At 35.8% G+C, this 24000-nt stretch overlaps 2 protein-coding genes across 3 annotated transcripts in view; one reads left to right on the top strand and one right to left on the bottom strand.

The window, feature by feature from the left end:
* Positions 1 to 8389: 8389 nt before the first annotated feature.
* LOC144974570 (ruvB-like 1) lies at positions 8390 to 18789 on the bottom strand. The gene is made up of 10 exons (XM_078917570.1): positions 18580 to 18789; positions 16383 to 16469; positions 15276 to 15492; positions 14514 to 14671; positions 13234 to 13383; positions 12118 to 12181; positions 11553 to 11751; positions 10544 to 10646; positions 9896 to 9987; positions 8390 to 9174 (listed from the first exon to the last, which is right to left on the bottom strand). The coding sequence occupies exons 1-10, from the start codon at positions 18718 to 18720 to the stop codon at positions 9015 to 9017; spliced, it is 1371 nt and encodes a 456-aa protein (XP_078773696.1). The 5' UTR covers positions 18721 to 18789; the 3' UTR covers positions 8390 to 9014.
* A 189-nt stretch (positions 18790 to 18978) lies between these two features.
* The window catches only part of LOC144974569 (coiled-coil domain-containing protein 146-like), a 22188-nt gene continuing 17166 nt past the window's right edge, over positions 18979 to 24000 (top strand). The window contains exons 1-7 of one of the 2 annotated variants that reach the window (XM_078917568.1): positions 18979 to 19072; positions 20527 to 20768; positions 21722 to 21804; positions 22089 to 22298; positions 22667 to 22724; positions 22846 to 23022; positions 23953 to 24000. The exon at positions 23953 to 24000 is cut by the window's right edge and continues 26 nt beyond it. In XM_078917568.1, the coding sequence (XP_078773694.1) occupies positions 20532 to 20768; positions 21722 to 21804; positions 22089 to 22298; positions 22667 to 22724; positions 22846 to 23022; positions 23953 to 24000 (813 nt within the window). In that variant the 5' untranslated portion in view covers positions 18979 to 19072; positions 20527 to 20531. The remainder of the gene's footprint in view (positions 19073 to 20526; positions 20769 to 21721; positions 21805 to 22088; positions 22299 to 22666; positions 22725 to 22845; positions 23023 to 23952) is intronic. The other variant, XR_013645764.1, reaches the window with a different exon arrangement.

Here is a 24000-nt window from a genome sequence, read left to right as displayed (position 1 = left end):
AGTGATAGGGTGAGGGAAAGGGGGGAGGGGGGCGGGGGGAGGGGGGGGGGGGGTCCAGCATTTCTTTACGACTCAGACCAATGTGCACATAGTATTTGCGTGTCTAATAATGGACAGGATTCTGGGCTTGCTTTGAAACTGTTGAAGTGGATAATAGTTTGCATTGGTTTGAGAATATTTTAATTACAACAATGTTAAACCAAGCCCATAATAGGCTTCAACAGTCGTGACGTCACTTCCCTCGAAATGACGCATAGTAACTTAGTAACTGGTTCTAAACTATCGGAACAATGGCGGACGCCCTTATGAAATACTTCTCCGACGAGCATAAAAGTGTATCCAGAGGAGAAAAATATTATAAATCTGATCATATTTTGACATTTATTCATTCTGATCACGTGACATGTGAAACAGTACTAGCAGGCGTGAAGAATAAAAAGTACCGATTTTCTTTTTTTAGAACCAAGCTGCTGGTTGCTGGGCGGACGTGACATCAGACTATTGAATCTTATTGCGTTCGGTTATCAGACTGCTAATATGTATACCTAGGTTAAAATACATTTCTTTTAATTGAGAAGAGAGGTACCTAAAAGCCCGATATGCTCATTTTTGCTCATTTCTATCTATCCACGTTTCGGCGTCAATTCTCTACTTTTATTTACGATGCATGTTTTTATGTTGTTTTTAAGGGTTTTACGGCGCTTGCAACACATTAAGGTCATATCAGCGCCAGTAAAATGGAAGAAATTGGATAGTAAAAAGTTCTAGAATTACAATAAAGCATCAAAAAAAAAAGGGGAAGACAAAGGGGAATCGGTTCAAATAAGAAACAGGTATTCCAAAAGCACTCTATCAAAGTACTTAGTTTGAGATCACTAAAAGTCTCATCCAGACACAAGCACGGGTCCCCGCTAAGAGGAACACACTCAAATGTTTTACAAATCATATATAATATAAAGAAAGCATAATACAGTGCATAACAGAGAGATGATTTACAATGAAAAAAATATCATCTCCCAAAACTAACTATACATTCGACTGTTTCCCTCTCAGCCAGGACCAGGACAAAAGCAAGTAATCTCATTCCAAGACAAAGACAGAAAGCATGTTGGAAAACAGATATAAGGGGATAGAAGACACAGTATGTACCCCCCTGCCCACTATGGGAGGTCAGGAACCCCACCCAGTTACAAGGGGATAGAAGACACAGTATGTACCCCCCTGCCCACTGTGGGAGGTCAGGAACCCCACCCAGTTACAAGGGGATAGAAGACACAGTATGTACCCCCCTGCCCACTGTGGGAGGTCAGGAACCCCACCCAGTTACAAGGGGATAGAAGACACAGTATGTACCCCCCTGCCCACTGTGGGAGGTCAGGAACCCCACCCAGTTACAAGGGGATAGAAGACACAGTATGTACCCCCCTGCCCACTATCGGAGGTCAGGAACCCCACCCAGTTTACGATGCATAATAAGTTCTTCAGAGCCATTATGCCAATGGAGTAGGAGTTTATCCCGGTTTCAATAGCGTTGAATGCTCAATAATAACCGCTTACTACCCCTTTGATAGGACGCTAGTCCGTTGCAACATATTTTCCGCCAGATCAAACAGACCCAGCTACCCAATCACTGTTATTTGGACAGGAGGGGGGGGGGGGTAGAAAAAAAAAATCTCGATTTCACCCGGGATCGAACCTGGTCCCTTTGCGTGTGAAGCGAGCGCTCTACCAACTGAGCTATCAGGATCCCCGATGGTTACGATGTGAACGTGAGATATTTGAGCATCGGACTATTGTTATATTCTGCAGAATAGTGTTATAAATATAGATAGTTCGAAGATGACGTCACTCAGGTCTTTGTTATTGTTTTTGCCATCCGCGTTTATGAGTGATGCTCACTGAACTGTATTAACCTGACTATAAACGTGTAAAACCGGTACTTCTGTATAACTGCGGCACTTGGGCGTTGACAAATTCCGAAGAAGAACACCTGGATGCCTTCCATCGCACACAGCTAAGAAGGGTACTGGACATCAAATACCCAAAAAAGATCTCAAATGAATCACTCTATAAGATCACAAAAGAAAGACCGATCTCCCTTGACATTTTACAACAACGATGGCAACTTTTCGGTCACATACTACGCAGGGACAAAAACATACCAGCTAACCAAGCCATGTCGGGATACTTCCAAAAACACGGGAACCTTTTCAGAGGAAGACCGATCACAACACTCCCTGTGATCCTAAACAAAAACCTCACAACACTTGGACAAAGCATTAGTCTCATAACGGCAGGGGACCTTGAAAATCTGAGAACCCTAGCAGAGGACCGGCAATATTGGAGACACCTCACACAGGAAATACTGGAAACAGCCAAGGCGACCCGATCTTTCGGTCGAGACGCGAAAGGCATCTAAGTCAAGTAAGTCAAGTAAACGTTCATGGATACACACAGTTTTTTGTTGGTCCGTTATACTTCCGGGTGGCAATGTTATGAGCTTCTTAGCTAAGCGCATTATCTATAAGTAGAAGCGTTGGTTTTGAGGTGTCATGGATCATACCTTATCTGTGTTTATCTTCCTCAAACAATAATGCGATTTAAAATAAAATAGGCATAAGAATTGAGAGTCACGAAATTTTAAAGCTTGCTAGAATAGGGAAAATAAGTCCGGTTCCAAACTCAATAGAAGTGTGTGCGACTATGTGGTCTTGTGGTATGACACTCGCTTTTGGATCGGAAGGTCCTGGGTTCGAGCCTCGCTCGGTGCATAGATGAGTCCTTGGAAAAGACTCCTAATTCACATTCTCTCACCGTACTCAGGTGTAAAATGAGTACCTGGCCGTCAACAGCGTTGTCTCTGTCGAAAAAATATAATATCGCCTAATAGGCGTCATGTCTCGTTCTACATATTACGTGTTGCTGTTGGTTATGGACCCTTTGTAAAGCGCTTTGAGCACATTTAGTGGATACTGCGCAAAATAAAAAGCTCATTTTAAAAAAATGCAACCCGTTCTTCGGTAGACTGATAATGAATAGGACATATTGAATCAAAAGGTGGCATAACTATTTTATTGACATGGTTTATAGGATATTCTTAAGATTACGGGACGTAAAAGAGTGAGGATCAATGATCTCTATTGACGACCAGCATAATATATTTAGACCAGTTGTTTTTATTTGTTTTTCAGGGTTTTACGGCGCTTGCAACACATTTAGGTTATATCAACGCCAGTAAAAAGGAAGAAAATGGGATAGTAAAAAGTTCTAGAATTACAAATAAAGCACCCAAGAAAAGTAAGACATAGGGGAACTGGGAACAAATAGGAATCAGATGTAGATTCCAAGAGCACACTATCAAAGTACTTAGTTTGAGACCACCTATAAGTCTCATCCGGACACAAGCACAAAATCCAACAAAGAGGAATACACTCAAATGCTTACATTATAAATTCAAAATAATATATAATAATACTAATACATAACAGAGAGATGATTTACAAGGAAAAAAATATCATCTCCCAAAGCAATAACTATGCATTTGACTGTTTCCCTCCCAGCTAGGACTCAGGCCAGGGCCAGGACAAAATCAAGTAATCTCATTCCAAGACAAAGACAGAAAGCATGTTGGAAAACAGATATAAGGGGATAGAAGACACAGTATGTACCCCCCCCCCCCCTGCCCACTATCGGAGGTCAGGAACCCCACCCCGTTACAAGGGGATAGAAGACACAGTATGTACCCCCCTGCCCACTATGGGAGGTCAGGAACCCCACCCAGTATTTAGACTAGAAAATAAGATGTCATCACTCTGAAACCAGAATATTAATTATACAAGGTCTGTATCCAGTCTTCCGAAAAGATTGGTTTTACACTTCCAACGAGATTGGAACCAGTTGTGTGTGAATCAAAAAGAAGGGGTGGGGGTGGATGTGCAATTTGGACAAACTTCAATAAGAAGGGTGGGGAGAGGGAAGCGCAATTTGACCAAAGAAGGGAGGGAGAGAGGCAATGTGATCAATCTAAAGAAGAGGGGGGGGGGGGGGGGGGGGGAGGAGGAGGAGGTGAAAAAGGGAGGGGGGTATGCGCAACGATAAGCGATCTATTTGATACAGAAGAGTATCCGATATGAACATAGACCGGTATTTAAAACCTGCTTTCTAATTTTCATGTTTTCACGACTCGAAAAAAAATAAGGTGGGTGGATTTGTGGGGTAATGGGGTGGCGGGGGGGGGGGGGATGGAGGACACATTGGAATGCTTTCTCGTTTATTACATTATGTTTTATCTATTTATTAAAGGTTACTGTGGCGGTTTGCATGTTGCATTATTGATCTATATCGATATTATTGATTCACAGCAGTGGTGCGTGCAAGAAAAATGCTTCTCAAGACTCGTGTGTTTCAGAGAAATAATATTAAGGCAAATAAGCTGGACCTTATCCCGGTTTATGTCAAGTTGCCTAGGCAGTAACAGATATTGTTCGTTATCTCTTTTCTATAGAACATTAATTTGTCGGAAAGTACTTCCAGTCTTGTCTAACAGATCCAGCTACCTAATCTCTACTAGGTGGACACGGGATCAGGAAAAAATCTTGACAGCGCATGGTGGATCGATAAACGGTCTTTTTGTTTTTGTTTTTGGTGTATTTCCTTGGTACCCAGAACCAGACAATATCGAGCCGTTGAAGAGAAAAATGTTCACCTTGACGCAATACCAGATTCTGACCAGACCAGAGACCGGTTTAAGATTTCGCGAATATATATTTTTTATTTCATTATTAATGGGTTTTGTCTTTGGTAATTAATGCTCTAGCTAAGAATTGCCTATGAAAATAATCTACAGTAATAATAATAATAATAATGGTGGTGGTGATGGTGATGATGATAGCCCTTTCCACACAAGGTGCACCTTCTCCTCTATCTTTATAGAATATTTACACTGCCTTTGCAATTCATTAACAAAAGGTTTCCAAATCCCCCCCCCCCCCCCCTCCCCTAAAAAATTACAGCGGATTCTATGAATAAGAACATTGCTCAAACAAAATAGTTTTCAATGAAAATGAAACTAGAAATAGCAGACATGAGCTGAGAAATTTCTTGAACTTTCGGTTCCCTGGTTTTGTACGAGGGTAAATTGAAACCTGTTTCTAATGTTGGCGAGCACTATTCAGAGCAGTTTGTTTACATAGCAACCGAGGTTGTCTCACTTTTCACTCTCTCTATAAAAAAGAGTTCCTTATGGATACTGAATAGTGATTTTGCACTATTCAGTATCTGCTACTGAATAACCACTTCGTTTCAAATAAAACAAATGCCCAAAGGTTCCCTTTGATATATTAAGCTTTTAGAAACGGTGGACTGTACTTTACTGTAAAAAAAAAGTAATGAACAACAAATATATAACTGCTTTAAAAAAGAACAAAATACCAAAATAAGGAACGTTTCGGACTCAAACCCCCTCTTCAGCCAAAAAGAAAAATAATAAAAAACATTAACACATCAATTATAATCCAGACAGACGGCATATAAGTATAGATAGTATGAAGTTATTGTCACTCAGGTCTTTTCCATCCGCGTTTATGAGTATAATTCTCACTAAACTGTATTAACCAGACTATAAACGTTCAAGGTTACACACAGTGTTGTATGTATGTTGGTCCGTTATATTTCCGGATGGCAATGTTGTGAGCTTCTTAGCCAAGCGCATACTGTCTATAAGGCACGTCTAGTCCTCACGTAATACGATCTTGAAAACGTTACGCGTGTGGGATTTTGTTCTTTTTTAACCCTCTCCTTACCAGCCATTTTCAGAATTTTCCCAAAAACTTCACACCCACCAACACAAAAAAACAAACATTTCTTACTCAAACAGAAAAGCAAAATGCACATTCTATACAAAATATTGTTCGACAATATGGGCTGTTAGAGAATGTCAAGTTTCTATAACTATAGCAAAAAGAAATGAAATCTGGATGAGAAAAATGACGGTTGCATCGTAAAAATTGAGCTTTATATAGCGCAATATCCACTAAATGTGCTCAAAGCGCTTTACAAGGGGTCCCTGGTCAACAGCAAAATTGAAAATGTAGGACGGGACATGCCGCCTGTTAGGCGATATTACAATTTTTCGGACAAAGACAACGCTGTTAACGGCCAGGTACTCATTTTACACCTGAGTATGGTGAGAGAATGTGAGTAAAGAGCCTTTTCCAAGGACTAAACTATGCACCGAGCGTGAGGCATTACTTACCTAAAAGTCCCATCCAGGCACAAGCAAAAGATACTGCTATGAAGGATACACTGAAATGCTTTTACAGTGTAAAATATATCAAAAGCTAAAAAATTATAATAGTATCAATCCTTGCAATAGTATATAAAGGAGATGATTTACATCTTATACCCAAAGAAGACGTTTTGGCCACATCACTTTGGCAACCTGGCACCTTTAAGAATGTACACCAATATAAGTCACAAGTCCCATTGCTTAAAAATAAAAATTATGCCTTTTTCGCCACGACATCAGAAGATATCGTCACCTAGGCATTCTACGAAGGAATATAGATAACTCATCAAACAATATGTCTGATGTCAACAGGAATCACCCATGTTGTCCAAGTGAGCAAATTGGGGGTTAATAATCTTGCTCAAGGAAAAAAACGAAAGTGCCTGAAGCAGGGCTCGAACACTGGTCCTTCGGGTCACAGTGCAATGTCTTAACTACTCGGCCACTTCGCCCTATATTGCTTCACTAGGTAAAATGCTCAACCCAACGAACAAAGGGACTGTCAGCAATCTCGGATTCAGTTGAGGCTTCTTTTATCCCTGCCCCTTCTGCTCACCTAGCAATGATTGGGTACTATATCAAAGTGACAAATTAGCAGAGCAGGCACTGGTATAAGATAAAAATCAGAAAAGGGCCAATAAAACTGAGCCAGACAAGGCAGAAAGATAAATACAAGAAGAAAAAAAATAATCTCAGAGCAGACACGTCAACCACTATACCTAGACCTGCCTACTTGAACATTTAAAAATTCGTAAATTTTTTGGAATTAGAAATTGTTATCACTATTCTTATCTTATTAAAGGCTTAATAGGAATTATACTTTAAATGCCATATACAATAGTTTATAATTACAGAATCTCATATAGCTTGTATTGTATCATTCACAGAGTTTTACACAACTTTGAATATCAGGAAAAATGTATCAATACGGCAATGAAGAATCGAAAAATACTGTCATAGAATACTGGTAATTGAAAACTGGTCAAGATCGAATGAATCATAAATGTACAAAGTTATTAACTTAAAAAATACAGAAGTTACTCACAAAATTCAAAATTATTAAAATTATGTTGTCTGGCATCAATTTTTATCTTCAACACTCACTCAGACCTGCCACTTCACGAAAAAGGAAATCAGTATGACATTGTAAAAAAATCAGTATCTGGGGAAAAAAAATCAGTATGAGACGTAAAATTATCCAATTATCCCCCCCCCCCTTATTTTTCCCAAAATGGCACGCACAACGCCAATCTGGCAATCAGACTACTAACTTATTTAAAGATGGTGGCACTTGGTAACGAGTCAGAAGCCAGGGACCGCGGTGGTTTACCAGTTCAGCTCGCTGTCGCTTCACAAAGGAAATGAAAACTAAATAACGCGCCGTGTGTGTTTTCTATCTGTGTGAGGGCATCACAAAGAGGCTCACTACGTCATGTGATCTATCGAGGTATCGCGGGACGGGTCAAAGTTCACGAGACTTGAAAATTTTAACGTGCAACGTAAAGCACAAAGTAAACGTAAAAGAGAGGGGTGGAGGGCTGCGGGCCCTTGGTCACTTGGTGAAATCCGTACGATTGGCATGCAGATCGGGAAATCGGTACGATCGGCAAGTAAATCGGGAAATCGGTAAATACGAAAAAAAGGTCTTGCAAATCGGTATGATACCAATTAATCGGTATGAACGGCAGGTCTGCTCACTCATGATGTTCTGAATTAAGAGCCAAAATTTTGTACCTAGTTCTACGAATTATTTGAAGCTGTAGGCAGGTCTGCTATACCACAGAATTTACGATTGTTGAGACAATCCAATTACATGCCTACTTTATTGCTTGCTCTGTCTAGATCTGGAGGAAATCATTTTGCAATATTTTGCGATTGACTAGTGTCATATCCAAAGGGTAGCCACAATGACACTGTTGAAACTGGATAAAACTCTTTTTGCGTGAGCCTTCCTTTTGACTCTAAAAGAAGAATGTAACTTAATTTTCAACAAATCCCCACCCAACCCCTCCCCCATTCACCACCCAACCCCTCCCCCATTCACGGAAAAAAAAGAAATAAAGAGAAGAAGAATCAACAGAAAAAAACACAAAAGGCACAAACTGCAGGAATGGTCTTTGTAGTAAAATACAACACAGTCATTATTTATTCATTCAAGTCATGTAGTATCACAACTTTACATTATTTCTCTCCAGACAAATCTTCAACCGACAGGGCACTCAGCAAAATTGCAACTTGTAAAAGTAACAGGCTGTGGTAATAATAGTCCACCAAAAAAATATAAATAAATAAATAAATAATAAAAAAAAAAAATTTAAATGATAAAGTACGAAAATAAAATGGAAAAGGAAAATAATGAATTTAATGTTATGTACACAAAACAATCCAAAAAGCATTTGACTTCTATAGTAAAATAATTAAATGATTAATGGTGTGATTTTTGAGGATCCAATCAGTACATACAGATCATACACTTCTCAGTCATAAAACTCTGATTTTAAAAACTTAACATTTTTTTAAAAAAGGAATAATGCAAAAAAATCAGATCTTTTACCTCATTCAACATCTCAATTATGCATTCACCTCCCTACTTCGTTCACACTCAAACCAAACGCTTATACCCAAATGGAATGGATATTGACAAGAAATGAGGTGACTGATTGAAGTGAATTGAAAACGGGTTTTCCACAATTTGTATTCATTCCATATTACTTAAAATGTGAACAAATTATTTCATGTATTTGTCCTCTTGTGCTGCTAATATCTTTGCTGATGATTTTGCATCATAAAAGAGTCCTGACACTTCTTCAACCTCTTCGATGGTGACGGAGTCTTTGCCATTGATGCGGGCCATAACGTTTGAGGGTGTTAATACTTGCACAGCATATCTAAAAAGACAAGACAAAAACAATGGATAACATTATAATTAACCAAAAAAAATTTTTTTTTTAAAACCCGCATCAATTTATGTTTTAGAAAAAAAAACAACTAAATCAAACAAAAATGACTAAATTAAAAAAAAAAAAAGAACTCAACAGTAATTCACCAAAACAAAAAGTTACGATTAATATGGTACATTCCCTTGCACAAAATAAATATATACCTCCATATTATATGTCAAGGAGAGTACAATGTTGATTTTTTGTTTGTTTCTTATTATTTTTGGTGTGCTTTTAGATCTGGATCTGAATGTTACTCAAAGTCGAATCAATTCTGAGTATTTGTATTCAAGGATGGGGAGAGTTGATGAATTTGGCAGCCATTGATAGTGTTTAGGCTGAAGTGGTTTGATTATCCTCGCTTGAAGGTGACTAAATTTGTTGAATTCACACCTGATTCGGAAAGAGCATTCCAGTCTTTAGATTAATTGATCAATTAAAGAAGTTGCAATTATGTGAGGTATGGTGTGGTTTTGCTGTAATAAATGAATTATAAAATGATGAATTTTAAGAAATACAAGCCTTATTTACTTTTGAAAAGGATACATAAACGCAGCGATAGTCACCCAAATGAAAGAACTACCTTCCCACAGCAGAAGGAGAACTGAGGGAGTGAATCAAGACAATAAAATACAATTCATTTTTATTATAAATGAGATATCCGATATACCTGAGAGTGGATTTGACTCCAATGTCTGCTAATTTTTTTAGAGATTCCTCATCCACTTGAATACCCTCTGTCTGTGAGCGAATACGTAAAATCTGAAACAGAAAAAAAAAAAAGAATGGGTGTTCATATCAAATCCATAGAAAACATGATGTCAAACTTCAGTTGCCCTTGCATCATCAAATCATTTCACAAAGAAGTTATAGTAGTAGAGGAAAAGAAAAAAAAGAAGAAGAAGTAAAAGAAGAAGAAGAAGAAGAAGAAGAAGAAGAAGAAGAAGAAGAAGAAGAATGATGATAATAATAATAATAATAATAATAATAATAATAATAATAATAATAATAATAACAATAATAATAATAGTAATAATAATAACAATAATAATAATAATAATAATAATAATAATAATAATAATAATAATAATAATAATAATAATAAGAAGAAGAAGAAGAAGAAGAAGAAGAAGAAGAAGAAGAAGAAGAAGAAGAAGAAGAAGAAGAAGAAGAAGAAGAAGAAGAAGATCATTCCATGCCAAATACCGCAAGGTCTCAGAACACTGCCACAATACATGATATCAGCACCAACAGTACAAAAGCATGAGCTTGTCACATACATCGTGGTGTTGACTGCAAAAGAAGCAGAAGCACTCACCTGGCACATTTCTTCTTGAGAGTAGGGCAAGGTCCTGATTATCATGATTCTGTCCAATAAATCCAAGGGCATGCCGTGGGGGGCTACAATGTCTTCTGTTCCTCTGGAGGCAGAACAATTTAAGGATAAAGATGTCAAATAACATACAATTAGTGAGCAACAATGATCGCGTTAAGCATAGAGGCCAATCTTTCTAAGAGCTAAAACGGGACATCTAACATGTGCTACCGTCATGACCAAAAATGGCAGTATAATCTAATTTGAGATTGCTAAACATTAAAGCTTAGCTTGAATACTCTCTATTTGTCTCTGTCTTTTAATTTGCTTGTCAAAAATCCCGGGGCATTTCCATAGCACTCAACTTTTTTTTCTGATTTTTTTCTCCTTTTCCCAAGAAAATTGGGACGTAATCAGGACAATTGGCCTCTATGCTTTAAGGATTAAATTACTTTCCTCTGCATCAATGGGTTACTGAGTTCAGATCAAACCTCAGTCTGGTTACTGGGAATAATTCCATCAGTTTTGAAGACTAATCGAATTGTTTCATATTGATAAATGTTTCTATTTGATATGACTCAAAACACGATCAAAAAATCTAAAAATTCATCTTTGGCATTGCAAAAATATCTCAGTGCCGCAATGTCTTTAGCTGATCCAAAAAAAAAAAAAGACCTATCTGCATGATCTGTACTTTTAAAAAAAATTTCTGGAGAAATTAATGCAAAAACTTGATATATCCACAATTACACTTCGTCAACTGGCCCTAAGCAGACTTGAATGGTACTTCAAAGTTCTCAATACATGAGCAGGGCATCAACCTTTGATTCCAGTAAAGATTTTATTAAAAAAAATCAAAATTGTCCATCTAGGAATGTAACTTGTAGTTCTACGAATTTTTTAGAGGAAGATGGCGAAGATGGGGGGTGTGTGAATATTTTTCCCAAAAAGAAAGATTGCAGCAATTTTTCTACTCAAGTTCCACAATGAATAAAGAATTAATCCAACTTACTTGATAACACATTTTCCTCTGTTTGTGGCAAAAATAACAATGGGTGCAATGGTGGACTCAAGTGCACGGTGGAGGTAAGTGAAACACTCGATATCCAACATGTGAACTTCATCAACAAACAACACACCCGGAACCAGCTCGGCAATACCCTGGTCGATATATTTATTGACGACTTTGTTGATCTCTTTGCGTAGTTTATCTGTGTTAATGAGACATAGAAATCAGTGTTTAAATGACATGAGGCTAAAATAACAATTGCCCCTCTCAATCACCCAACAACAATAAAGAAAATAATAACAATAACAATAATAATGATAATAACAAATAATGATGATGGAGAGTGATGATGATGATGATAATTGTGATAATAATGGAAATATGCTTGTAATAATAATGATAATAATAATAATAATAATAATAATAATAATAATAATAATAATAATAATAATAATAATAATAACAACAACAACAACAATAATATTAATGATATTTTAAATACCTCTGTGCCATATTTTTTTATTTATATGATATGGTGACCTAAATATATATAGAGATACAAACCTACCTGTGATTTCTGTTTTCTTTGGTTTCATTAATTGTCCCATCATAGACATGATGTCTTGACCTCCCTGTGGATTGAAAAGGAAAGGCTATTGTTAAAATCTGAATGGTTGTACATTTAATTATTGTTAATTAAGAATTTCATACTTTCTTCTTCGTTAAGTAGAAACCTCATGTGATGAAGGATTGTTGAACATATAAAAAATAATGAACTTTGATGCTTAAATATGTCACTGAATACACAACGATAACCAAACGATTAAAAAGATCAGGGCTGTCAGATTCCACTGCATCTGACAGTAGACGATTCCATAGTCTGATAGAAGATGGGTAGAACACTTTAGAAAAGAAAGATTCCAGATTCATCGTCGACAACAAATAAAAACTGTCTATTTAAAATCAAAATGCCAAGGATAAAATCTGTATCGGTCCAAAATACACGATTTCCTCTTCATTAAAAAATTGCCATTTTGCAGTGCTGATGATGACAAAAAGTGAAAAAGTAGGAAAATGTTGAACGATTGCCTTTAAGCCCCATATTTACTGCACTAAACCCCACTTTTAGAGCAATTGAGATGGTAGACTATCATTGATACTCTAGCTAACTTCTGGAGAGTGGGAAACTGCACCTGTGTGTTCCACCTCACCACACATCAACTCTCTGATTGCTAGCACATTGTTTCGAGAAAATGTAATTTTTAAAAGGAGGAAATTCCTCCTCTGGACTCCAAAATCGCGGGATTTCCACGGATCCGAGGAAAACCATCAGCACTGATTTTGATTCTTTAGATTTGATCTAGTGTAAATGCCCTTAATAGCGGATCGACAACTATCCTTTTTCGGACACATAGTAAGGAAAGATAAGAATGAATACCTGGCAAGTTGTGGAAAAATACTGGTAAACGCGCCCGGGGGAGACAAAGAAAAACACTCATAGACCAACTGAAGGGCTTCACCAACCTAACAATCCAAGAGCTGTTTGAAAAAGCAAGAGACAGGGAGGAATGGAGAGAGATAATTCATGCAGTATCCGAAGCCTGGACCAGGCATGGAACCTAGAAGAAGAAGAAGTGTAAATCCCTTTGATCTCATATCCAACTCCAATCAACTTTACACTTACCTGTGGCCTGGCATTAGCGATGTCTAAATCATGAAGAGTCACGTCTTGAATGACTTCCTTCTTTTTATGTACATCTCCTTTGGGCAAAGGTACATATTCTTCAGCTTCCAAGTCATACTCTGTAGCATAATTATCAGATCTGCCTTGTCTCTGTGATATTAAAAGAACAACACTAAAAATATAGTACATCCGTATATGCGAAAGAAAAAGTTGTTTAATGTTTTATAGATTTACTGAAAAAATAATCATCAGATCAGACAAAGTATGTTTCTCATTAAATTTAACACTACTATTTGGAAGTGTGTATCTGACAGTGATTTAGCTTCAAAAAGCTGTTTGTCATCATGATATTAAAAGGATATCATTATTAAAGAATTGCATATGAATTTCAAATGTAAACGTTCCCGATAGCTCAGTTTGTAGAGCACTCGTTTCACACACAAAGGGACCAAATCTATCCCAGGTGGAGTAGAGATTTCTATCTGACAGCCCTACCTACCCCCCCCCCCCCCCCCCCACCACAACACTGATCATCCACAAGTGATTGGGTAGCTGCACCTGTTAGATCTGGCAGAAAGAACTTTGCGATAGACTAGCGTCCTTTCCGAAGGATAGCAAGCAATTGCTGGAGTTTGTTGTCAACTGGATTTCTCAATTTTTCCAACTGGATGCACTTATCTATCTTCTCTTTCCATCTATCAATGTGAGGAGGTAAGGAGAATGACTGGAACTCTCTAAATTCATCTTTGTGTCACACTCAGAGCTAAAGTACTTCAAATCAGCAAATAACCACTCAGCTCTATTCTCCAATGACAATCTTCATGGACATATTTTTCAAATTTTTAAAATCTCAAATAATCTAGAGCTTTAGAGCTTTTTTATATAGCGCAATATCCACTAAATGTGCTCAAAAGGTCCCTGACCAACAGCAACACGTAACATGTAAAACGAGACATAACGCCTGTTAGGCGATATTACATTTTTTTCCGGACAGAGACAACGCTGTTGACGGCCAGGTACTTATTTTACACCTGAGTATGGTGAGAGAATGGACTCAACTATGCGTCGAGCGAGGCTCGAACCCAGGACCTTCCGATCTGAAAACGAGTGTCATATAACTAGACCACATAGTCGCACATATATAATCCAGTATAGCCTTGAAAGAATCTGGGAAGTTGACATGCCTGCACTTTATGTATGAGTCAGTTGTAACAATTGAGCCACAGAGCCCCGTTGAAAATGATGAGTAAAATGACAATCAACGAAGAGTGACCACTTACTTTGACAGCCCCACTGTTTGCCTCAATATAAATCACATCTCCAACTTCCACCTTTTCCTTCTGAAGACCTTCGTATATAGACGGGTCCAGCTTCAACTGCTTTGTTCCTTTGGCAGTTTTCAATCCAATCACTACATGGCTCACTGTTTTACCATAGCCTGTAGATAAAAATCAGGTAGGTAATTTCTTTGAAATTCACAACAGTTCTTCTTCTTTTTTTCTTCCAAATACAAATCAATTAGCGTGAAATGAATTATCCTTTTCCCTTCTGGACCTTCCCTATAGAAGCAGTTGATTTTATTGCTTGCTGTTGCATTATACTGTTTAATAATTTATTTATTACACATTTCAATTATCACAACTAAATGATCTAATTTGCATTGGAAGGGGCATGCACCTGAACTTTTATTCCATTTAGGTTTCCAAATCATCATTAATGCCTAAGGTTTTGTTCTGTGCGTTGTTTTGAAAAGCTATATATTACTCACTATTTTTTTTATGAAGATCATATATATAAAAATAATCTCAATTCAGAAATTGGAATGCAAGTAATTAAATTCTATTTGAAAAATAAATCGTTTTGAAATTGTCATTGATGCATTAATGCACAAAGCAGACATTTTAAGATAATCTTTAATTGTAAATAAGTTTAGAAATTTTATATAGTCCCCCTAAATCCTACATAATGAGAGAATATGACAGTAAACACAGAAAGCTAATACTAATACTTATAGCTCTTTATAAACAAAACTTAGAAATTACCTCCCATAGGGTTTTCTGTTTCTGCTGGAGTAAGTTCAGTAACCTCTCCCTCGTAAACCTCTTTGGTCTCTCTGATTCGCAATCCAATGGCACGCCTGAAATTTTCCATGAGTACTTCTGTCTTTTTAATCTCTGATGAATAGACCTCACTCCCTACCATTGGGCAGAAGGGAACTTTGGAACCAAGCTCTTGAGCTATAGCTAGGGCAATGGCTGTCTGTGAAATAAAAAAAAAGTACAAATTCAAAACATAAGGCCCTGTATTATTAAACAACAACACAACCCTGTACAAGCATAATGAAACAGTTAAATAAATGAGATGAAAACAAAAATATACAAAACTTGGTATAATTTTGACAACTTTAACAGAAGTCCAGAGGCCAAACTAAAACAAGTGTTTTGAATCTTAATTATATAAACAACTCTTGAATTGATTAGTTAATATTTCAAACCTTTGAGTTGCATTAATCATTCTTTGTCTTGTTTGATCATTTGTTTCATTAAAAAAAAATTATAACAATAAAAGAATGACTGGCATCTCAATTGCCGTCTTAATTATTTTATCAAGCTTACTAGCCGGTGATCTTTTATTTTGATTCGTCTTAACAACGCCACTACCACATTATCTCATTTGTCTGTAGTGTTTCATTCATCCTGTTTTGTTGATAAAGGGGAAACCCGAAATGTCCATTTTATCTGTTTTCGTATATTAAATTGAAGCTTACGTTCAATTTCACATTGTTATTTATTTTATTTTGATCTGACAACAGCTTTCAATTTACACAACAACTCAACCAGCATCTACATGATGATGACTTTGAACAAGAAGTGACCATGTTCATAATGGCCAAGAGCCGAGGTCAGTACTTCTTGTTCTGAGCCATCAACAGTTGCATACCACAAAAATATCACTGGAAGTTTTTGTGTCATATTAAATTCAATACAACTGAGGATTTTTTAAGCACAGCCTTCATTTCTATTATAATGAAGTTTTGTATAAATGAACCATGTTTTGAGTTTGAAATAACATTTGAACTTTCTCATCTTTTTAAGAAGAAGTGTTACATTGTTCCAGCTTTGTAAACAAGTAAAGCAAAAGTTACTTACCTTTCCTGTGCCTGGTGGTCCAGCCAATAAGACAGCTCTTCCTGCCATCTTCTTGGACTTGATTAGTTCTACTACCACACCTGCTGCCTAATTATATAAAAAGAAATTCAAATCATGACGTATTGGGAGGTGAAACTTGAAATTCATTAATCTACAATGGAAAATACCAGCTGAAAATGACTTGGTCATCAAAATGTGACAGATATGTTTTAATGGATTCTCACTATCTTAAAACATCAAAATATGTTCGAATTTTTCTTTTTCATACTTTTCCTGTCCTTCAAGTAAATGTGGTCAATTTTGGCTTAGACGAAACAGTGAAATTTATCGCTCGGCGGCTCAGTTAAAATTGGCTATGACATGTTTGGAAAGTGAAAAAATAATTTCACGAAGGCTGTGTGAAAATACACTGGGGTGTGTTCAGACACGACAATTCTGACAATTCTAAAAAGCGTCGCTTAGCCTTGGCAATATATCCATCGTTAATATAAACGGCCCATGAGCTATGCGTGGCGCTGTGGAACATTCCTAATTAACTTTACAGTCAATCGACTACGATTCATGAATTCTTTCTTCCCTTTTTAAAAATATTTGAATTTGACGAATTGACTGATTTCAGTTAATTGACTGAGAATTTACAGGTCTATATATAAAAAGAAGAAAAATCCCAGAGTGTGGTAGTGTAAACGATGCATAAAATCGGCTTAACATCACTAACAATTCTATTGTTCAAGCCAATTATCATTAAAATCCATTTGTTTTGTGTGTTTATAAGGGTTTTACAGCGCTTGCAACACATTATGTCATATCAGCGCCAGTAAAAAGGAAGAAAATGGGATAATGAAAAGTTCTAGAATTACAATTAAAGTTAAAGCACAAAAGAAAAGCTAAGACAAAGGGGAATTGGTTCAAATAAGGAACAGATGTAGATTCCAAGAGCACACCGTCAAAGTACTTAATTTGAGATCACCTAAAAGTCTAATCCAGACACAAGCACAGGTCCCAACTAAGAGGAATACACTCAAATGTTTACCAATCATATAATTTAATATATGTAAACTAAACATAATACAATGCATAACAGAGAGATGATTTACAAGGAAAAAAATAACTATAACTATACATTCGACTGTTTCTCTCCCAGCCAAGGAACTCCTGCAAGGATCAGGACAAAACTAAGTAATTTCATTCCAATTCCAAGACAATGACAGGAAACAATTGGAAAACGGGTATGGGGGGATAGAAGACAACGAATGTACCTCCCTTCCCACTGTGGGAGGTCAGGATTTAAAATCCATCAGAAGGTTGTGAAGATATACACGTCAACATGTGCACACGGGTTGTGGAAGGGACTATAGTATTTGTTTCCAATGTTGTTTTACTTGCCCTTCAATTAGATGCGACTTGTCAAAATCACATCACTTTGGATCCTAAATCAGCAGTGTATTATAATTTCTTTCCTCTTGTCAGTAAATCTACTTGTCTATGGGTCTAAAGTCAAATTTAGATTATGTATTGGTTCTTCCTAAAATTTTAGAGAAATGATTTATTTTCATTCTTACAAAATTTCAGGTTGGAGGTTGCAAGACGTGTTCCTAGAGAACTGTATGGATTACCAGTTTACCAGAAAAGCCATGATGGTTTCCCATTTTATTAATCTGGGAATGATTTATCACTAAAGTAAACTGTGGAAATAATCACCTGAAGACTGAAACTGAAACAGATTGAGAAAATTAACGAGCAGACTACAGACAAGACTAACTAAATAGCTGTCAATGCCTCCCGAATTTCCTTAGATTTGGTTGTTGGTCTAGGCCTGCTAATGCCAAGAGAAACAGGACTGTCATAGTTTCTTCTAGACAGAATGACACCCCAGTAGTTTGTTTAGCACTCAAAGTCAAATTGACAATCATAATTCAAACTAAAACTTTTAAAAAACCGCCTTCATTGTTGAATTGTCCATTGTCACTATCCATCGCCATCATGTCTCAATTATCGCCGCTGCCGAGTTGGCATTGTAAGGCTTGGCCACATTGCTTGGTGGGTTTTAATTAAATAGGAATATACTAATAGTATAAGGAATACTCAGAAATAATGAAGACGTATTTCGCAGTTGGGCAAAGACCCCATCATAGTTCCAGAATATTCCAAGTATAGCGTCCATCGTTACCAGCAACTTTGTAAACCGGAGACTCACCTCTCGAGCTACTTCTTGTCCGACAAGCCCCGATGATGTCTGTATGGCGTATCCATTTTCATCTAGACCCAGCCCTTTCACATGACTATGTGAGGCTATTCTTTGGGCTTTTGACGTGCTTTTAACTTCTTCGATTTTCATTTTGAAATCAGTGAAATTTTCAACACGCGTTTGTCTCTGGAGCCGAAACGGAGAATGTGAAAATAGTGCCAAAAACAGTTTTTATGTCGTAATATTTTTTTTTCGTTTTCTACTTTTAGGAATTTTAACTATAGAGTATGAACATACCATAAAAGAGTTTATAACTCTATTAGTGTCTATTAAGTGCAAAACAATGTTTATTTTAGTTTTTAACAGTTATCAAATATGATACAAGTAAATACGACTATGAACGTTTTCGTTTGTACGCAAGCGCATTTCTCGTAACAACGGTCGTCAACAACATGGTGGATGGGATGAATTATTTAGGAACAGACAAGTGATGCTGAATGAGGTAAATAGTCACGCAATGATTGATTCTTTGCACGCAATATCATAAATATATTCACAAGAGTGGGGAATTAGTTTTCATTAGCGATTATCAAACACATTTGTAAAGTGTTTAAGAAGAATGGTAACACTATGAAAATCATCCTACTGATGATGGGTGGTGTTTATGTTTATGTGTCTATTTGGGAGTCCGATAACCTAAATAGTCGTGGTCCTACTGTCCTAATGGGGTCAGATAACCTAAATAATCGTGGTCATACTGTCCTAATGGCAAAATTATCTAAACTAACGCAAGATATTGCATCAATAATAACCATCCCATATTTGTTTTCGGTTTATCAAACTCAAAATCGTAATTTTGTCCCCGTTCATAGTAGTGTAGGCTGTGTCTGCCTGCTCCAAATGTTATAACTTCTTCTTCTTCTTCTTCTTCTTCTTCTTCTTCTTCTTCTTCTTCTTCTTCTTCTTCTTCTTCTTCTTCTTCTTCTTCTTCTTTTTCTTCTTCTTCTTCTCTTTTTCTTCTTCGTTGTTGCTTTTGCTGTTTCTTTTTCTTTTTGTTGTGATATTTTTATTAATAGGCCAACACACTTCCATTTCGAACTAAATTATAACTCTACATCTGAAGCATTCCGTCATGTAATTTGGCTGGTCACATCTTCAAATAATAACACCCACAGTTGACAAGGATTAACATAGCGATACTCTACTATTATTGATTGTCCTTTTGAGTTTTAAGTAAACCTTTTGAGACCAAAAAGTGGCTTAGTTGTCGGGACTATAATAGGATTTACTTAGATTTGAGCAACTGCTTATCAACAAACTGCGGTAACCCATGCAGAGTTACACTAAAGAAATGAACAGAAAATAATCATGCTGCCTATTTTCTAAATCTTCATGAAACTATTCACTTTTTGCAAAAGAACTTTGTAATGATTTTCTATGCATACCTACATTCAGTAGACCTATCATTTTTGTCATTGTCAATATGTGTCTGTGTGTGTATGCTTGTGTGTGTGAATGTGCATGTGTCAGCCAAAGTAATTTGTAATTTAAGCGCTTAGAGTCTGGTGTCTCGGAGTTATAGCGCTATATAAGTTTTCAGCATTATTATTATTATTATTATTATTATTATTATTATTATTATTATTATTATTATTATTATTATTATTATTATTATTATTATTATTATTATTATTATTATTATTATTATTATTATTAATTTGATGCACAATCAATCTGTAAATTCATTTCAGATTTAAATCACATATAGTAGGGCATATATGTTTTATTGTAATATTTTATTTCTTAAACTTTATCTCTAACATTTCATAATGATATTAATTGACATTTTGAATGTATGATATTGTTATTGTCACATTTTAATCCTGCCAGCTGAAGTTGATTCATTCAACATCGATACAGTATAACTTATTTTAATATGAGAACTGTGTTTTACAGCAAAGATGAGCGATCATGAGGAGAAAATTGACTTGGAGAAGGAGGTATCAGCAGATTGTCTCTTTGATGCTGGTGAGAAAAATGGAGAAAGTGATGATGAGGACAAACAAGACGATCTTGCCTTAGACATTATTGATGATGAATACACACCAGCAATTTCCGCCCTCCCTCCAAAAATTGTGAAGCAGGAAGAGAACCAAGTTGAGGTTTCGTCCAGCCCTGCATTTCAGTGTTTAGATGAGGTGGGCAAATCTTTTGATTATCCTCGTCGTTTTTTAAAAATTTTTTTGTTTGTTTTTGTTTTTGTTTTTTTGTTTTTTTTTTTCACTGTATTTAAAACGTTCACATTAAAGCTGATTGTGTGTGTAACATACATATATACTACTCAGTTGGAATACATTTATTCATATTTTTCATACTATGGGTTTCCCGATGGCCCAGTTGGTGGAGCACTTGCTTCACACACAAAGGGACAGAGATCTATCCCAGGTGAAGTCCAGATTTTTTTTTTCTGACCCCCTGTCCACCCAGCAGTGATTGGTTGACTGGATCTGTTAGATCTTGTGGAAAGTACTTTGCAAGACTAGTGTCCAAAGGGTGGAAAGCAGTTGCTATTGTCTGTTCAATGATATAAAAACCGGGATAAACCCCAGCTCCATATGCCTTACGCTTTGAAGGACTACTTTTAAAAAAGATTAATACTATACCTTCTGTTAACATAATAATTTTTCACCTCATCTGAGAATCCTCAAAATTGTAGAAGAAATATATAATATTTGTATATCACTTGTTTTTTATCTCTTTTATAATAGACTTTAAAAAAGTAATGTATTCATGTAAAAAGTATTGTACAAAAGTGAATATATCAGCTTCGAAAAAGAACAAAATATACGGAACGTTTCGGGCTCAAAACCCTTCTTGCAGTCTGCCTAGATTTAATCTGATGTATTAATGTTCTTATTGTTTTTGTTGTGGCTGAAGAAGGGTTTTGATCCCGAAACGTTCCGTATATTTTGTTCTTTTTCGAAGCTGATATATTCACTTTCATTTGTTACTTTTTAATCTACACACTATAGAAGCTTTGTATCACCTATTTTTATATACAAAATCTTTTCTGGGTTTTTTTCCCTGGTTTTTTTTCTTTAAAAGTTCATTGCATTGACCCCTGATTTCCATTCTCACTCAAATTCTTTAGCTGTTTCAAGAAGGGAAGTTGACTGGAACTAAAGTTGCCTTCTTGAAATCAAAATACACAGAAATCCACGAATCACTGAAAAGGTACAATTTAATATTATTATTGTTTGTGGATTTTAAAGTTAATTAATGATTGTTTTATTTGTTATAATTTTTTTTAATGTTTTGAACAACACATCTCAATGTTCTAAGAACTTGTGAGTAAAAATAATGATGGTATTCTAGTTAATAATGTTCCATACAAAAAAAAATAATTATATTATACAGTTAAAGATAGAATTGCTTTTAAAAAATATATATGTGGGTTAAAGGTATTATTAAGAGTTATCTGAATATCTGCAATTGATATTGAAATTATATTCTTTTAGAACCAGGGAAAATGAAGCAGCTTTGCTACGCGAGGCAAAAGAAAATGCAAATGAACTGGAACGGCAGAGGTCGGAGCTGGAGAAAGCAGACAACTTTCCCGAAAGTTCCAATACAGAGGTATCTAAGATGAGGGAACAGATTCTGAAGTACAACAATGAGCTGGCTCAGGCTGAAGAGAGACAATACCAATTGGAGTATAAAATAGAATGGTAAAACTATTTTTATTTCTCATCTTGACTGATAATAACAGAACATGTATTTTATAGATATTTTCCAAACACGTTTGCTCTCCAGTAATTGATTAATGATTGAGTTTTTCACATTTAGAACTATAAAGACTGTCTTGTTTTTAGACATGATGATCCTGGCAGGTTCTGTTCTATATCTTGTTTCTTTTGGGTGGATTGAGGGAAGATGGGGGAGGTCCACATTATACTGTACTTTATAGTAATACTGTATATGAAATGCAGTCACCTCTTGACATGCATTAACTTTGGACTGTAGAAGTCGACACAAATAAAAGGTTTTGCACCTATGTGTTTCTATTTTATTCCCTATTTTTGTTTCATCATTGCAGTTTGGAAGAGGAGAGGAAGATAGTGGAAAGAGAATTCAACAGATTACCAAAAGCTGGGGTAAGTTTTTTTTAAAGAGATATACTCTGTATATAATCAATTTTTGATGCATATATATATAAAAAACAATGTTGTGTTTGTCACATATCTAAAAATAAATTGTCATTTCATTTTTGCACAGGAAGTGGAAAAGAAAATCAAGGAACTTCAAATGGCCACTGAAGAAATGAAGAAAGAAATTGTTCAACGTCAAATCGAAGGGAAGACGCTGAGAGAAGATGTAGAAGCCACTCACAGACAAATAACTCAAGACAAAAAAGAGCAGGAAAATCTGAATGATGAACTCGAAAAGTTAAAAGTTAGTGTTTTATTTCGATTTCTTTTTATGCATATGTAAAATAGACTTTCATCATGAGCAATAAAACACACCGGAGAGCCTAAATTCTCACTTCAGAAGCAAGGAAAGATTTATACTTCAGGTGCTTTTGATATACATAAAATTGATTATAAAATCCGAAATTAGACAAAACAGCTATAAATGTTTGGTCTCAAACAGCATATCATGTATCAAATAGCATCTTCATCCTGTCATAAATTTTATAATTTTATTATTATTATTTTTACCACGAGTTTTAAGTTAAAATATCTCTCCTCAACAGAATTTTACAGTCTTAATATCTCCATCCATTTTAACAAGAAAAAAGTGAACAATACAAAATTGAATTTGTAAATATAATGTGGCTCGATGATTAGTTTTAAAAAAAAATAACTTTACCATAAATTGACCAAAAAAACGTGACCCTCTCAGTCAGTTTGGCATTACTTTAAGTTAAGGTCATAATAATGAAAAATTGGAAGGTAAGTTTTTTTTATAAGTTTAACGCACTCAACGCTAACACTGACTATATCCATTGTTTACACGGGTAACTTTTATCCCATGCCTATTTGTTACATTTTTATGAGACAAATTATAGGTAGAGTATCAAAGATGATGTTTTTAGTTTTTTGCATGTTAATGATAGTTGAATAAAACTATCTATGTACATGCTCATTTTAATACATTTCTTCCCATTTTGAAAAGCACCAAAAATCTCTAGGATTGAGTGAGTTAAGAAACAAAGTTCATTCTCTACAACCAAGATGTTAACCCAAAAATATAAGTTAAGCTTAAGATTTAGATTTAAGACGATTTGGTTTCTTTACATTGTATCTAATTTCATTCTTCACCCTGTGTGATTGATGTAACAGAATTAAAATATCGAATTCCTTTTTTAAAAATTTACTCCAGGCCAATTTAGTTCAAGTAAACACGTTGCCCGGCCAATATGCTAAGGAG

This window comes from Berghia stephanieae, chromosome 6 (assembly GCF_034508935.2).
Source record: "Berghia stephanieae isolate SIO BIC M18660-M18661 chromosome 6, UCSD_Bste_1.3, whole genome shotgun sequence".
NCBI classification, from domain to species: domain Eukaryota; kingdom Metazoa; phylum Mollusca; class Gastropoda; order Nudibranchia; family Aeolidiidae; genus Berghia; species Berghia stephanieae.
The sequence above is the reverse complement of the archived record's forward strand: the minus strand, read 5'-3'. Positions and strand labels throughout refer to the sequence as shown.

What these genes read in the sequence shown, in the direction of transcription:
- LOC144974570 (XM_078917570.1), bottom strand. Translation starts at nt 18,720, where the DNA reads ATGAAAATCGAAGAAGTTAAAAGCACGTCAAAAGCCCAAAGAATAGCC. An exon ending in GACCACCAGGCACAGGAAAG is followed by an intron (nt 15,493 to 16,382) that starts GTAAGTAACTTT and finishes TTTATTTCACAG; the next exon opens with ACAGCCATTGCCCTAGCTAT. An exon ending in AGAGGAAAATGTGTTATCAA is followed by an intron (nt 10,647 to 11,552) that starts GTAAGTTGGATT and finishes TTCTGCCTCCAG; the next exon opens with AGGAACAGAAGACATTGTAG.